The 17559-nt window shown below is 35.1% G+C and overlaps 1 protein-coding gene and 1 long non-coding RNA gene across 2 annotated transcripts; both read left to right on the forward strand.

The window, feature by feature from the left end:
• The first annotated feature begins 1891 nt into the window (after positions 1–1891).
• LOC136805199 (uncharacterized) lies at positions 1892–3548 on the forward strand. The gene is made up of 3 exons (XM_067061762.1): positions 1892–2641; positions 2767–2918; positions 3252–3548. The coding sequence occupies exons 1-3, from the start codon at positions 1945–1947 to the stop codon at positions 3330–3332; spliced, it is 930 nt and encodes a 309-aa protein (XP_066917863.1). The 5' UTR covers positions 1892–1944; the 3' UTR covers positions 3333–3548.
• An 11516-nt stretch (positions 3549–15064) lies between these two features.
• LOC136805174 (uncharacterized) lies at positions 15065–17093 on the forward strand. Its single transcript, XR_010846348.1, has 2 exons — positions 15065–15274; positions 16665–17093. It is a non-coding gene; the product is annotated as an uncharacterized lncRNA (long non-coding RNA).
• The last annotated feature ends 466 nt before the right edge of the window (positions 17094–17559 follow it).

Here is a 17559-nt window from a genome sequence, read left to right on the forward strand (position 1 = left end):
TACAGAATTTCTCTGCACAATGTAGATAGGCTCTTGCGGCTTTAGCGGAGTGAGTGCAAGATAGGGGACTGCATTCTGATTTGAGAATGCAAATCGCTTTAAACAAGAAACATGAAATTAAAAAAAAAAACTAGACTGTGAAATAGTTTAACGTCTGAATGTTCGAGCTACATTCCCCTCAAGTCTGCTTACCAAACTCAGGCAAAAATACTCTCGGTTATATTCGCGCTTTAGTTATTCGAACTTTCAGTTATTCGAAGCGATTTCTATTTTCCTTGGGGCCAATTTTAGGCTAAATCACCCTCAGTTATTCGAAATTTTCTTATATTGGGAGATCGTTGAGAGAGAACATTGATTTTCTTCGATTAAAACACTTTCTTTTCTTCAAAAAATCAGGTTTTAATATTCATTGCCATTTACACTCTTCAAGTAATTTCTTTTTGTGCTCAACTGAACCAAAATGCCTCAATTACTCCAATAAAGTCAATCCTATAAAGATTATATTGAAAATCTGGCGAAAACGAATTTTTCAGTTAATCGAAGTATTCTATCCCCCCTTGGGGCTTCGAATAACCGTCTAATGTATGCTCAATAAAGAGTGAGCTAAACTGCTTTCATGATACTGTATGATGGTAGAAAACGAGCCAGGTTTAACCAAAAATTGAATGCAAAAGACTACTTTTCATCAAACCAACTTTATTCTAGCACTTTAGCTCCTGGAAGAGGGAGTTTATAAAATGGTGTGTAAAAGGAAACGCCTTTTTCCAGAATATTTTCAAATTCAGAATTTGAAAACTAACGATGGTCATTAGCGAATAATTTTGTTTCCTATGTAAGAAATAATTGTATAACAAAATAACTCTTTTACGCAATTATTTTATCGCGAAATAAACAGGCAATTAATTTCAAATAATGAAAGATAAATACGTCATCAGCAGGAGTAGGAAGAACCAGCAAAATAAATACAGAGTCACTCACATACATAACGTAAATTTCTGCTTCAATAGGCATTTTTTGTGTTGCCAAATATAGTAACAGCCTTTAAAGGTGTGGAGCAGGATAGTTGAGGCGCCAAAAGATGTATTGATGTCAATAGATAAAATTAATGATTTTTTTGGGCCAAATTTCTTTAACAATGTCACGATTGTGTTAAATTTAGGTATGTTATCATTACTGCGATTATTGTCTTTTTCTGACATTTTCTGGCAGTTTGGTTTAAGTTGCTGAAAGATTGGTACTTAATTTTTGAAGCCAAAAATTCTTCCTTTTTGGATCACTTTCGCTTTCAATTTTCAAATTTTCGCCACCCACATTTTGAACGCACGCAGTAAGGTAATTACCACGGGAAAATCTCTCTTTCATTCAAGGACAATAATATTGAAAACAACATATAATTCCTCAAAATTTGTCATTAATAAAAATTTTACAAGCAAAATTGAGCATAATTAAGGCGTCGGGCTTCTTTTGTGATATATTATTGTTGCACTAATTTTGTTTCCAAATATGTAAATAATGAGTTTTTTTATAAAGATGATCAATTTGCTGGACAATGGTTAAAGAGCATTTGAAGATTAATGATCTTGCTAATGAGTTTTTTGTCATTAAGAGTAATTTATCATTGTTTACTACAAAATGACATTTCTTTTTAATGACCTTAATGTGGCTCCATCTTCTCATTTACTGACGACTATCAAATCACGTGGGGGTAATTAATTTGAAATCTATTGTTCTTGATAGGTATAAAAGACTGAGGCTGCTTCATTGAATGGTCATATTTTTATTTGATTAAATGAAGCCTGGGTGATCATTCTGGTCGAATCTGAGATTCATTGTCACATTTGTATATGAGTAGGCGTTGCCACACAACTTATTGTTCAATTAACTTAATATCTTTCTCTTATTTACTTTCAGATAGTAATAAAGTGAAAAGAATTTTGCAAAAATATGATTGACACGCAATCGAAAATTTATCTAGCTTCACCACCACCACCACAAACAGCAACTAAAATGTTCAAGCTCAACCACGATCAAGCACCGTGCCATTGCTGTCGAAGCAGACCGTCAACGATTGAGCACCGTCGTGATTATCATCGGGATGTTCCAAAACTCTTACGGTACGACTCTCCACTACACGAATTGAGTCGTCGTCCAGTCAGCCCTGGTGACAGACAACATCAGGTTTCAGTCATCAAAACATCAACAATTGATTATCCACCACGACCAATGAAACGCGCCAATTCAGTATCCAGTGTTGACCAACATTCAACTGATTCACAATCTGAAAGAAGTTTTGACAGTCGAAGTCCACCACCTGTTTCACCCTCATTTACGCATACCCATGATGCAAAAGAAACCTCTCGAAACTACCACGATGAATTCTACCGCACTTTACAATCACCACCACGACGTGAAAGACTTCGTGTTCTCCAGACTGAACATCATAACCAACACTCATCATTATTCGATGGTAGCAGACATGAATATCACGATATTCCATCCCCAAACTACCCACATACTCCGATTCCATCACCTTTCAACCATCCACACCATCCAAGATTACCTGAACATCACCATCATCATCCTCATTTCACATTCGGACCTTATTTAGACGCCAACTTAACACTTAGACATAAATTTGCAGGTAAGAAAAACTTGGAATTTCATTTTATTCGAAAGATGTATCATCAGTATTTTTGGTCTTTGAAAATCTTCATTTTTAAAAATCTTTTTCTTCAAAATAATCATATCCCATGTTCTCTTTTCCAGACTTTCCAGACTTCTCCATAAAGAAGAGACATCGAACTATCTTTACACCAAGCCAATTAAGAAAACTGGAAGAGAAATTTATCGAGTGTAACTTTATCGTTGGAGTGGATCGATCAGCGCTGGCAAAACAACTCAAACTTAAAGAACACCAGGTAATTTGAAGTAAATCGATTATTAAGGTTTAGAACTACTTAAGGGAATTAATCTCAATCTTACCTTTACAATGGATCGATCAGTTTATAATACTGTACCCTCAAAAGCAAAACCACACACGTAGGAAGCCCTTGATTTCTCTAAAACCAATCATCTCAATTAAGCAAATTACTTACAAGAACAAAAACATTGAGAGGAAATCATTAACCCTTCTCTACAATCAACCCCAATTTTCAATATTGTAAAATGTCGTTATCTAGGTCCATTATAGCAAAGGGAAATATGAATGAAGAATACGAAGTTAAGACTTTCATTTGTTTTTTTATCTTCAGGTCAAAATTTGGTTCCAAAATCGACGCACAAAGGTCAAACAACAAGGCAAAGAAAAATCTGAAATCGACGTTGTTAGTTAGACAACCAAAAATCAACACTGCAACATGACGCAGCCCTTTTGCGAAGCTCTTTATTAAAAATCTATTCATATTTTCTACACTTTAATTTTTTTTACTGTTTTCTGAACTAACTTGTATATATTTCAAAGAATTTTTAGATATGATGATATACCTCATGTAATTATACTGTACAATTTTTTGAATTTTTATAAACACAAATATTTAAAACATGCAATGAAAATATAAACAAATTAAAGAATTATAAGAACCCTGATTCTTCACTTCAGTCCATCAATCTAAACTGACCAAAATTATAATTATAATATATTGTGGGCAACATAGACCTTTTCATAAATTACGACATAAACATCACTTGCCTCGTATTCAAACAATTACTATGGTAATGATGTCTCTTGAGACATTAAATGATTTTTATATGAATAGGAAATAGTTTTAATAAAATCCGCTTGGAGTTAATCACCATGACAATAATTTAAAAACGAGGCAAGTGATGTTAGTTAGCGTAATTTATGAAAAGGTCTATTCAACTGCTACCCATTTTTTGTAGTAAAATCCTCCTTGGAAATAAACGTGAAAGTAAAAGATCAAAGTGTCACTGAATCGAAGATTTTCGAAAGCCACAGGTAGAACATCTATAAGAGAATGCTAGCAATATAGGGTAACCATTGCCTTTCCATGCCCTAAATATTGGCCGTCAAGAGGGGGTGGTAGTTACCACTCTACAACCAACTTTACTGAACGGCAGCATACAATTTGAAAGCCAATTTTTTTTGCGGCACATTCCGTGTTGTTTAGAAATCGACATATTTCCGAAATACCGAATGATTTTTGCCAAAATCTCCGAAATTCCGTATTCCATGGCGTGATAAGGGCTTTTTTCTTGTGCTATGGCATTATCACCCCCGGTCAGCACATAAAGCAAGCCACTGAGGGCCTCGTGAAAACTCCTAATGATTTAAAGCATAATGTTTTGTTTGGGGCAACGACTTTCCATGGTGGAGAATGGAGCAATCCTTTCCCTCTGTTGGGGGGGGGGCGTACGTATTTTTGAATCGCGGAAATCGACCCTTTTTTCATCGGAATTTCGGAAATCGGGCAGAATTCCATCGGTATTTTGGAATTCTGAAATTGTTTCGGTGTCGGAAATGCATGAATTTTTGCTTCGAAATTTCGGTATTATAAAGTTTTTATCTACTTTTTTCGGAATTCATACATGAAAAATCAAATTTGATGTAGTCAAAACGAGGAATCGGGATTGCAAGTATTTTTTTTACGGAATTTCGGAGATTTTGGCAAAATTATTCGGTATTTTGGAAAGCGCAAACCCCATACCCCCCTCTGTTGGGGTGAGAAATGATACAGTTTCTGGAAATAATTTTTTCATGACGTCTAAGAACTTAATTACGCTCTTAGTAGCCATATTTTGATGAGCTTTTCATCAAATCTAAATTTAGCGGATAACTTCATCGAACTAAATGATTTCCGGAACTTAGAAATGTTTAATATTTGTTTTCAATAGTTACGTAAATACAGATGGTATTTGTGATATTTTTCTAAGTTGAGTAACTTAAACCCGAACATACTGCTACCGTGAATGTCGTTTTTTAAATATAAAATGTGATTGCGTAACTTTGTTTAATTCAGAAGCGAAAGCATTCATGAAAACTGGTCCAGTGGAGGGCACTCAGGATAAGTGACCCCTTTTTCAGAAAGTAATCTCTCTAAATATCGAAAAACTCACGATTTTAAATAGGTGAAAATTTAGTTTTGAGAGAAAAAGAATTGCAAAAAAGTCTCTCTATGGGTAGAAAACTATTCGAAAATCGAATAATTTTTTTCAGAAATTTTACTCTGAGGGTTTACAAACTTTAGTCCCTCGAAAGGTCGGTTTTGTTCGGCTTAGTCCCCCCATGTAAGTAGCCCACTGTAGGTGTAGCCAGTCCTTATCTGTTATTATTTTAGACTCCTAAAGTAGGCTATAAGGGGAGGGTTGTAGTTTTATGGTGTGACGAGATCAGCCCTTTTTTAGTACAGTATTACGGATGATTGACTTGTTTTTACAATACAGGAAAACAGTATTTTTAAAATCAGACGGTGACGATGATTACCCTTATTTTTTTGTCAGTATTCCAGTATTCAAGCCTCTACAAACCTGTGTGACGGTGTGGTTAGTTTTTTCAACTTTCAGGATTTTGGGATTCAACCAAAATTTTGACGGGAAAACGGTATTTCAAATCCCCACAACTCCCCTTATAAAGATCTTAAGTTGAGAGAAGTTACACTGGTACAAGATCTCGTACACTAACTAGAGAATCCCGAGAATATGAATATGCGAGAGTGATACATGATCACAAAAAATGGAATAGTTTAGGAGGTGCAATATCAATTCGGCTCCACCCGAGCCAAAGTGGCGGAGGTGTTTACAGTGTTCCAAACCGCCACACGATAGGATCGTCTACACTGAGAGCAGAATTTTTGGAACTTTAGAGATATTTTGCCATTTTCTAGAGATTTCCTTTTTAAATTTCTTGGATATTCAGAGCCTATTTAAGGTTATTGAGAAATAGTATAATCGGCCAAAACTTAGTCGGCCTTAATTTTAGTCGGTCTTGATTATTAGTCGGCCCAAATTTTAGTCGGCTCAAATTTTTAGTCTGTCCTAATTTTAGTCACCAAGGCAACGTTTAGTCACTTAGGGCCGACTAAGTTTTGGATAATAAGGTAGTAAGATCTTTTGTGAGAAATTCGATATTTTTTGAGATTTTTAAAACTTATTTAACGCATTTTTGAAATCCCCGTGGGGTTTTTCAGACTTTTTGGATTCTTTTAGATGTACCCCTCTCACGATTGTATTACTCAGCAATATACTTTCAGGGCTAAAAAAGAAGGAAAGTGCGCACTGAAGATAGCCACGCACATGCTCTTTGTGTTCATTAAAACTCATAACGGAAATCATTAGCCAGGAAGCTTAGAATTTTCTTTCCTCAAAAAAAGAAAATATAATGAAAAGAGAGAATATATATATTATCAAATTAAACATAAATATCTATTGATGCATGAACAGGGTGATTAGGTTTTTATTCAGGACGTCGAGAGGCGCCATGTTGGTTGACAAATGACATTCCTATTGAATCGTTAATCTTCGTCATTCAGAAAAATTCCAATTTCTATCCAATTATGTAACTGGATAGCGTATTTTTATGTCAAAATTATTGACAAGTTGATTTCGTTAATTAATCTTGATGTGTTTTTCAAATATGATTTAGCACCTGCGCATCTTTTCCAGTTTCGTGTTAATGAACACAAATTAATCTTTTTTCTTTCTTTGATCTGTTTCGTTCAAAATATTTTGGCAGGAAATCAAAATTATTTATCCATCTTGGATCTATTATTTATAACACTTAATGCAGCAAATTTATTAAAGTTTGTGTTACTAAGGGCGTGGCACTAAATAATAATCAGAGCAATATAGCATATTTAGAAGTAAGTGTGTTTGTTTATTTTCAGTGTGGTCTGTCTCGGTGACTCGGGAAATATTGACTCCATATTTTCTAATGAAGGAAATCGTGAAATTTATATGAGAAATATGTTTTTCTTCCTCTTTATAGTTTAAAGTTTCAAAACACTATACTAGTGTTGGAGCTGGCTGGACCAAAGTCAATCTCGTATCCCAGAGGAGGCCCCCAAGCGGTTTTCCTGACGACGTGACATGGACTTTTTTGAGGCGTAATTACGTGATTTGGAAATTTTTTCTTTCGTGATTGTGTGACGAAAGGTTCAAAACGTGATCGTGATTTGAAAGATTTTTGAGCCGTGATACGTAATTTGGACTTTTTCAGTCCATTTTTTTGTTGATTTGCGTGATCGTGATTGAAGACAAAAAATTGCGTGATATCGTGATCAGAGTTACCACAGGGGGGGGGGCTTCCCAGAGTGCTATCAAAATCATAAAAACACACTAAGGAGCTGGGTTCGAGTTTCAAACTAAATTTGCGTGGAATTGATAATTTTCTTGTGAGACTTGATAGCACCTGCGCTAAAGTCACTGGAGTTTGACATTCAAAATAACACTTTTTTCTGTTTATTTCATTGTAGTTTTGAGATAGCAACCAGCTTGAGAGATCTCTGAGATTACCTTGTCTTAGTCCCCCTTAGTATTTCAGTACTAAATATTTTGCAATATTTTGACTTAAGAAATCTGACTTTTAGATTACCCACGCTACTTAACTCCAATACAATACATGTAATTTGTCAAGAATCTTGTTGACAATAGCACAGTGGGAGTGGAGTGGTGAAAGTTTGTTCCTACACTGATTTGACCAACAAAAATTACTAATATCCCTTTTTAGCTTTTTACATTAAGTTCCTACGTACTTTTAAATTGATTCAGGAGAGGTAAAGTATAATTGTTCCCCCGCTAGATGGACCAATTATGCACCTCTTCTTGTACGGGGGATATAAATGACAATATATCTGTAACTCGTAAACAACTCTGCTTGTAGCCAAAGTTCAATTCAAATTTAATTGGCCACAAGATTAATGATCGCCTTCCCGTTAGTCTACCTGAGATTCTTTAAATAACATTTGAGGTCTTTAAGGGAAATAATTGTTCGGTTAATGAGGTACTTAAAAAGTCTTTTCAAAGAGACAATGGGTCTACAATAACGGGTCTAATTACCTATCCTTTTTCACCACAATGATAGATCTTTATACTAAAACTAAAACTTTGAGATTTTTTTCGTTTCAGCTAGCAACTGGTCGCTAGGTTAAGCTAACGGTAAATTATTGAGTGTCGCCATTTTTGCCACAATCATTTTCAATAGCCTCGAGATCACGTTCTCTATCTCTATCCAACTACAAAGTTATAAATGACATATCCATGGTATTATATTGAGGTGTGTCCATATCCAGAATATTTTTCTATCCCTCTGATTCACGAAAAATTACCATTCTTTTAAAAGAATCAGTAAAATTTTCTCAGGCTCGGTTGTTCTTATTTTTTGGCACTTTGAGCCTCAAATTATTCTCATCCTATTCTTATTATAGATTATAATGGAGGTATTTTAGGCGTTATATATCCAATTTTTACTACTTTGACCCCTAAATTGCTTGAAATTGAGTAAATTTAGGCTCAGCATTGTTATTAAATTGTTCATATTTTTTGGCGATTTTGAGCCTCATTGTTCTTATATAAAGAAAAGTGTATTTCATTACCACATTAATGTCTTTTCAATTTACCAAATAAAATCTGACATTGACTCGTTCGAGAAAATGTTAGAATTTTTGATAATCAATAATTTTTTGGACATGTTATGATTTTTTAAAATATCTCAGCTTTTGGTTATTTTTAGAGAATTTAAGATATGAAGGTCTCATAATTAAATGTCTTAAACTGAAGAAACTATTATCTAGAGAGCATTTACATTTATTTTAGATCCATTTCTTATTTATTCAGTACCCTGAGACATCCATGCTCAGCTGTTGGGTGCCCACCCTTTACCCATTTGAAAAACACTTCTTTAACTCGAACCTCCAAAACTCGATTGTCTCCTTAACTCAAACAAGTTTTATGGTCCCTTCACTCAACGACGCCTTATAAATCTTTCGAAATTTCCTTTACTCGTACAAACTTGTGTTCCCCGTGCGTGTTCGAGTTACGAAGACTCTACTGTACATACCAAGCCCAAGAAATTGTATCCGGTAAATAAAAACTACAACCCCGAAATCTTATCCCCAATGACCATTGTAAAAATCCCCACTATAGAATTTTAAACTTAAAAAATGCATACCTCTTAAAAACTGAAGATTTTTCCATTGGGCCCACAGTGGTTTGTGTGAATGCATGAATGGACTTTTTTGGTTGCGTGAATGCGTGAATTGAAAAAAACTTGCGTCAACGTGAAAACTAGACGATGCTATCGTCCGTATAATATATTATTATAATATTATGATATAACATAGTTGTATATTATAAAACATAATGTGTAGCGCGGCGGAAAATAGAGTCTGTGTTTACATTACAAGACATTGAGCCCCTCCGATTATTTTTCGCCCGCGCGGACAAAATTTCCGCCCGACTGCTAATTTGCGTGTTTCAGATTATTCTTTATTTTTCGAATTCGTCTTAGACTATAGCATAGTCTACGTGAAAACTCACTTTTTGATTGCGTGAATGCGTCTAAGCTATTTTTTGTGTGAATTTGTGAATTTTCCCTTTTTTCAATGATTTTCAATGCAAATTTCTCCGATTTCTAAATGTTCCCCGAAAAAATTCCCGACTCTGGGTTTGCCTGAAACTCGAGAAAAATTTTGGGTCTGCTGGGGGTGGGGCTCTTCATTGGTATTTCATCGTAGGTATCACAATCATCAAACATGTTGACAGCCTCTCGCTTAAAGTCAATTTTCCAGGAGGTGCTGAAATTGTAGTGTATTTTTCCCAAAGTTACGAATTTTTGGCCAAATTTTCCAGTAGGTGGGGGTCCATGCGGTTGTGTTACACTTTGGATGTATGTTAGCTGTCTATGAAAACAACCGGCGATAACAAACAACAGATCTTTCTTCGCACTGATTGTCAGCGTCAACAATAACAATCAGTTTATGATTTACTCATCCAAAAAAAACTTTATCAAAGTTCCTTGATGCGAGTTCCTTTGAGAGATAAAAATGTCTAGTTCCAATTTTTAAAAGCTGTAGAGAAATAGAATTTTCATAGTTTCAGGCATATGAATTTAGTTAAAAACATCACGATGGTAACAATATTCAATTTAGAGACAAGTTTATCTCAATGCTACCTCGCAGATGGTTCGGAACAAAATTTTGTACCAATGTTCGTGGAAAGTACTTTGAAGTCTCAGATTTTTCAAACTTAGCTTAATTTTTTATCACCGTTTCCACTTGTCATAGCATATCACTTCATACATCGAAAGAAGCGCATTTGAGTGTAGATCACTGGAATTGCTGTGCCATAATTAATTTTTTCACCCAAAAAAAGATATTAGGCAAAAACCAAAAAATGCTGACGTCAGCAAAACTTGTTTTTTGAATAACTCCAGTTTGGCTTATGGTAAAAACATGAAATTTGGACCAAAGTTGCACACCATTAAAAGGATCATTTAAAAAAAAAGTTTATTTGAAATTTTGCTTACGTCAGCACTTTATTGCAAAATTTCGTATTTTGCTGATTTCTACTGACGTCAGCAAAATTTGCAAAAATAATTATGCAAAAATGTTAGTATTATTGATATGCAACTTTTGTCCAAATTTCATGTTTGTACCATAAGCCAAACTGGAGTTATTCAAAAAACAAGTTTTGCTGACGTCAGCATTTTTTGGTTTTTGTCTAATATCTTTTTTTTGGGTGAAAAAATTAATTATGGCACAGCTATTCCAGTGATCTACACTCCAATAGGCTTCTTTCGATATATGAAGTGATATGGTGATAAAAAATTATTGTAAATTTGGACGTGCCTTAATTTGCCTGAGGTAAGCTGATTCAAATAATGCAAATAGTTTTCCATGTTGGTTAGCTAGAGTATCATCCCATTTCATCCCCTCAAATGGAAAAATGCTTACCTTCCCAGGTCACTGAGATAGAGGTGACCAGATGTATAATTGCCATTTTTCGGTTCAACTCGGATAGTTTGTAAACAGCGGAAAAAGGCACTGTCAATACTTGGATTTCGAATCAGAGAGGAAAAAGTGAAATCATGTATAGTTTCAAGACGCTGTCATCGAATACGTGTTCATTCAGCCTGTAATACAATGCAGACAGCAAGGCGTCCCCTAGGGCGGCCTTAATCGATCGCAGTATTTCTGTATCGAAAGGGAAGATAGTGGACGGTTTAAACAAAAGTGACTTCACTACTTGCATGAACCGATCAAACATTAATTGATTCCCGAACTAGCACGTTAGTACGCTTTATGATCGATCAGGAGTCATCTATAGCCAATGAGAAAGAGCGAGCGCCGAATAATTGGATAATAAGAGTTGTTTTAACCCAGTAAAAATTAAACGATTTATATTTGTGAAAGTGTAAGAATCACTCAAATGCTGGGCCTGAGAGGAATGCTATTTATTTCAATCCTTTATTGTTCTTTTCTAAGTTATTCCTGGACACTAATCAGAGTGAACTACTATTTTTCACGAAAATGGTTGAAAGCTATTAGAAAAAAATAAAACATTACCCCCGGAAACAGGTCAAAATCGCTAGCGAAAATTAAAACGCTGCAGAGAAAGGCTTCAGACACGTACGGCTATTATTATATAGAAACGAACATTTTCTCCGGCTGCTCTCGGCTGTTTTGAATAATCCTCGAAAGCTGTTGATCAGTTATAGTCGTTGTATAGTGAATATTCACCAAGCTATCAAATTTCTTTTACATATCGATTTTTTAACCGAAAAATAAAATATCATCAATGTATTTTTTGATGTTTCTTTATTCAATTGTGATATTGAAGTAATTGAATCCAGTGCATTTCACAATGCACCAATAACCGTGAGTAGCCGGGACCAGAGTTTTGACGTCAAAATGTAATTAAGCATTGTACTTTTTCCTTTTTACCTCATTCTATATGAGAGCGGAAATTGCAGAATCTATTGAACCTGTTTTCAGAGTTTGGGTAAAAAAACAGGACCTCTAACATTGCATAATTTCCACAGCTGAAAGCATAAAATGTCATGTCCTTCCTTATTATATACAAGTCGCCACTGTGATATGATGTGATTTACTGGTAGAGTAGAGCCTTGATTATACACGAGAATATATACATCCGGGGCGGGGTACTAGATTTTTGAAGTTACAGACGGGTATGTCCGAGCCAAACTACGCGAAAATCGGCCCTTTATGAAGAACTGCGGGATATCTAGAATTCCCCCCGCCCCCTTTTTGATGTTTTTTTTTCATTTTTCCCAAATTAGCTAAACATTTTCAAGCTTTGATGCAAGGATTTATATTCAGTAATTTTGGGACCTTGACAGAGACTCAATTTTGCTATTATATGGTTGTTGTACCCCCATGAAAGACTGGGGAAACTTAAGAGGGTGTAAAACAGGGACCCTTATGTACCCCTCCTCTCCCCTCCCCGTATTCATGAGAATAATATTTCATAAGAACAACCACAGCCGCGTTCTTATATACTACGAAACGGTGACTAGTGAAGTTATATACCTTTCAACCATCAAAAATTTATTACTTCGAAGGGAAAACTAACGCTATATGATTTTTTTCGAGTTTAACAATAGTACACCCCCTTCTCACAGACCCGGTAAGGTCTTTTCAGCCAAGTGGGATTAAAATAAGGGACAGAAACTCAAAAGGGATTGATATTTCCATATTTTCTATGGCTAGGGATTTCGATTCTTTTGTTTTCAAGTCAGAAAATTCAGTGGTAATGGGGAAAATAGCATGATTTTTTGGCAGCGAGGATTGGTTTATTTGGTTGTTTTCAGTGGGGACAAAAATTGGAGGATAATTTTCCACTGGGGACGATATTTTGGCAAATCTTTCCAGTGGGAAGGGGTCCCAGTCTCACAGAACCTGTGAGAAGGCAGTGTAATAGTGTTTTTACCCATTACTAATCGCACTCCGTGGCAAGGATTTATACGTGATATTTGTGAACGTGACCCAAATTTACAGGAAAACATAAAATTGCAAAATACCAGATGTGATAATTACAGATTAAAACCTCTAACAACATTACATCAGTTTTCAAATATACCATTTCTAACCAAGAATAAGAGTGTTTTCGAAATTTAATCGGAAACAGAATGTAGCCATTAAAGGGGATTAAAAGAAAGTGGCTTCAGAACAAAAGATGCATCTAGACATTAGCAGACACTAATGACATGATAAATAGCCTGTGATTTCCGGATCAGGCACCATTTAATTAATCTTCTACGTGTGCTTTCTATTTTTAGAATATGTTTAATTTCAATTCTAAATCCTGAATTACTCTAGTATGAATTAATTCTACCATTTGAACCATTTAGCCTATAGGCTGCTATCACCCACTAACAGATTCGTGCTTTTGTAGAGTTCCGCGATAGCCTGGAAAAGACGAGAGAAGGTTTGCAAAAATTAAATTTGCGATGACTTCACCAAACAAAATATGACCTAGAACATATTTCTATATGCTCGTACAGCTGACTCTCTCTAATTCGATCCTCCTGAGACCAAATATTTTCTTCGAATTAGAGAAAGATTCAAATTAAAGAGAGTAATTTAAACCACTTTCCAGTTGAGATGACCAATATTTAGCCTGTTAATCTTAAAATTGGAAATTGCTTTCTAAAAATGTCAAAAGACAGGAGGTCTGAGGTAATAGGTAATAGGTAATTTTGAGTAGGCCGGTTAACGTGGCTTAAGAATGTGTGAGCCATAAACCATAAAAATGCAGAAACTAGAACAAGTTTGGTCGATTTAAACACACCTTTACTTATCGTGTCTGAGTGCTAGGGAATACACCACAAGATTTCAAGCAAAGCCTTCATCTTCACAAAACGTGGAAATTCGTATGGATAAAAAATCAGATAGGCTTTTCTTAGTGTCTTGGGTGTGACGGACATGACTTTGACCGCTTTTATTCATTTTTATAGATTTTTCCGAGTAGTGAGTAGTATAGTGAAAAGCTCGGTGAAAAAAATTAATTTCACAATGTCGAATTCTAGGTGTATCGTTAAAATTCATTCAAAACTGATATTTTGACCAATAAAATCAATTAATTATATTGGCTTTCTACTTAAATGCAAGAAATTCAAATTACTGTACGTGATATTGTACGTTTGAAGTAACAAGCTAAAAATATAAAATTGCATTGAGTTTAAAGCCTCGAAGGGGCTAGATAGAGTGGAGGAATCTTTAACCTTTCTCTTAGGGGGGACTAGAGGATTGGCAGATGTGCGATGCGAACGGAAACTCCGAAAATCGACCCTTTTAGACGTTAGAGAGACAGATTTTTTGCTGAAAAGGTGACCCTTATTATAGTTAAAGAGACTTTTTTGAAAAGTTTTGTTCAATTTTTGAAAAAAGTGGTACCCTTAGAAAGACTTTTTTTACAATTTTTTCACTAAAATAAAAAGAAATTCCTAAAATCGTGAATTTTCCGACCCTTAGAGAGACTTTGAAAGGTGGAAAAAACGACCCTTACCACCGTGATCCGCACATACCCAGCACCCATTTTTGCCTAAGTACCCCCTTAAAATTTGCGCCGCATTTCGAATGATGGATTGAATCTAAGCCCTTATACTTTGTTTTTGAATAGCATATTTTTCGAAATCTGGCGATAGGTTTCACTTTCAATATGGTGTTTGTGCGTGTGATGAAAACCACGCAACCATCCACGAGTTCTGGGTCTAGCCACTTCGGGTAGGCACTTCAGTCACGTGACTAAAACCTCTCGCCGCGATTTAGTGGAAGCGCGATTTCAATGTTGAGACGGGGTTTTGGTTTTTTTAGAAAATGTATGCATTTTTTAATTGAAATTTCGCAAGGTCTCCTTCTAACCTTTAAAAGAACCAATAACTGTATTCAAAGCCTTGATGATTGACTTAGTTTCTCCCGAGTGTGCTAAATTCATAATTTTCTTCAGTAAAATTCTACACAGCTTTGAAAATCCTTTTTTGTCACAACTTTTTTCCAGTCACGTTTAATAAAAAGGCACACCCTGTTTATTATAAAACAGAAAATAAGCTTTCCAAAAACTATAAATACTTTATATTAAATGTATTGCTAACCTTGCGAAAAATCACTTTTATGATTTTCAAATTTCCAACGTTACCCCCGTCTCGAGAATCACTTTCGATTTTCCACGGGTTTTTTGATCCTGCAGACGACCGACCAAGCAGCCAGCAGAGAGCAGAGCAGAGCAGACACAGAACACATCAACATCAAAATTGTTGACAATCCTGTTAAAATTCTTTAAAAAGACCATAGAATTGTAAAAGGTGAGTTTGTTAAATGATTTTCTTTCCATCATAAAGCTTTTATAAGAAATGAAAGTGTTACAGAGTCATTTTCTTTCCTGGTAAGTTGCCCTCTAAGAAAGGCTTCCCTTTTTATGCTTTTTATCAGGCCTTGATAATGATGCTGAAACTTTACACTTCACACTCTGTGACGCTGTGGTATAGTGGTCATTGACCTTGGTTGCTATGCAGGAGACTGAGGTTCGATTCCCACTCGCAGCGGTTCACTTTGGCAAGTGAATGAACCTCTGCCCGGGTCAACCCATGTCATGTGAGGGGGAATTTATTGGGTACTGTGAGATCGGGTAACTTGCATCAGTGGAGGCAAACATGCATAGCCCTCAATTGAATGACATGTCTGGTCATTAAAATACAAAGTTAAATCAAAACAAAAATTGTAGAGTATAGCTGAGAGGGGAGCTGCGTAGTTCATTTAAGTTTTGAAATTTTGCTGCTTTGATTGGTCAGTCACTTGATGGCTATGCAAGTTTCCCTCAACTGATGCAAGTTGCCCGACTTCACGGTAGTTAGTTCAAGGTGCTGGCAGGGCGCTAATTGAAAGTGTCTATACTTGTGAAAATGGGCCTCTTAAAAGCCCCATGCGACTCAACCAAATAGATAGATATAGACTTCCTTGGCCTTTGGTTATTTGCTGCATCAATCCTTCACTTTAGTCACTCCAATAGATCTTTTCAATAATGCCTCAACCATCTTAAACTAAGCAAATTGTTGGCGGTCTCACTCTACAACCGATACTTTTGGATGGCTAAAATTGCAATCAATATTGGAATAAATAAACTATAGCTATGATAATGCGGGGATATCTTGAATCATGGGCAAAATAGCAACAACTGCTAACAGTCAATGAGAGATAAGCAAGTTGTTTTGGATAGACTTAGGTATAAAATGCTAGGAATAGTTGCTATCTTGCCCATCGTTAAAGATTAGATGTATTATTAATACCAACAATCACGAAAAATTTGAACGTTCATGTAGTTTTCACCTCCCTGTCCAAAATACCTAGTGAAAACGCTTTAATTAAGGTTAATCTAATCTATTTTGAAGACCGTTCCAAAAAAAGTTTGTTTACATTCACTCAACTTTAGTAAAGTAAAGTTTTTACATGCACGTTCAACGTTTTCTTGAATTGCCAGTTTACATTACGTTAGTATTATTTAAGTTAGTATTGATAAGGGTATCAGAGTGGGATTGCCTGGAAGACTTTTGCTTGTGGATACACAGCTAGCACTGGTGACGTAATCTAACAAAACTTCAGCACTGTAGTGTTGTGCGCTTTAAAATCTGTGACAGAGTGAAAGTCAAATACCATAGTTTTTGAAATTTTCTTTCTTTTCTTTTTATACCTATTCAGGATTCCCAATTCAAGATGCTGACGTGTATGTGTACCTGTATGAGAACATTTTGAGCAAGAACAATAACTTCGAAATTTTAGAGAATTGTATGGCTTGATTATGGATTCCTGGACTTTCAATCAAAGTATCAAAGATTCCTACTCAGAACTGAATTATGACTGTTATGTAAAAACTTTTACCCAGACCACGTTGGATATGTAGTCAAGTTGAAGTTGTACGTTGTTCGATAAACTTATTATGTATGGTCACCAGAATAAGATAAATTGGTCTTGATTTAACTAATACAGAACTTTCAGACTGCTTATATGTCATTCCTTGTTTTAAGTCTTATGACACAATAAGAATGGAGAGTAGTACTATTTATGATTGATAATACAAGACCATGATTACAAAATGCTTTATCAAGACAAGAATACAAAAATAACAAATTTTTGGAGACTAACTTTTAAATGAAGAATTTTGAAAAATATTTGAATAATTTTGATAATATTTAACTTGGGGGATGACTGGAAAAATTAAGCATAGTCAGGAATAGCAGGAATCTTAATTTAGCAATTAAAAAATATCTTTGGCCAAAAATTGTGATTAACAAGCAATAAAGCCTGTATTTGAGGTCTGACACAGCACAAGTTTGGGAAGACATTACTACTAATAAATTTATTGGAATTATGTTGAGGATAATTTTTTTATATAATTTTGTTAAATTAAGAATTCCAATTTATTGTAATAAAATATTAGAAAATTATGAAATTTCATGCATGAATCAAAGTGTGTATGTTTATATGAACATTAACCTGACAAACATTTGAATTTTAGCTGTTGTCAGCCGAAGTGTCTGATATAAAATCCTGATATCCAGTGATTTCATCTATATTTCCATCTATTATTCAAGAT

The sequence above is a fragment of the Clytia hemisphaerica genome, unplaced genomic scaffold (genome assembly GCF_902728285.1).
Source record: "Clytia hemisphaerica strain Z4C2 unplaced genomic scaffold, Clytia hemisphaerica genome assembly, whole genome shotgun sequence".
NCBI lineage: Eukaryota > Metazoa > Cnidaria > Hydrozoa > Leptothecata > Clytiidae > Clytia > Clytia hemisphaerica.

What these genes read in the sequence shown, in the direction of transcription:
- LOC136805199 (XM_067061762.1), top strand. Translation starts at nt 1,945, where the DNA reads ATGATTGACACGCAATCGAAAATTTATCTAGCTTCACCACCACCACCA. An exon ending in ACTTAGACATAAATTTGCAG is followed by an intron (nt 2,642 to 2,766) that starts GTAAGAAAAACT and finishes TCTCTTTTCCAG; the next exon opens with ACTTTCCAGACTTCTCCATA. An exon ending in TCAAACTTAAAGAACACCAG is followed by an intron (nt 2,919 to 3,251) that starts GTAATTTGAAGT and finishes TTTTATCTTCAG; the next exon opens with GTCAAAATTTGGTTCCAAAA.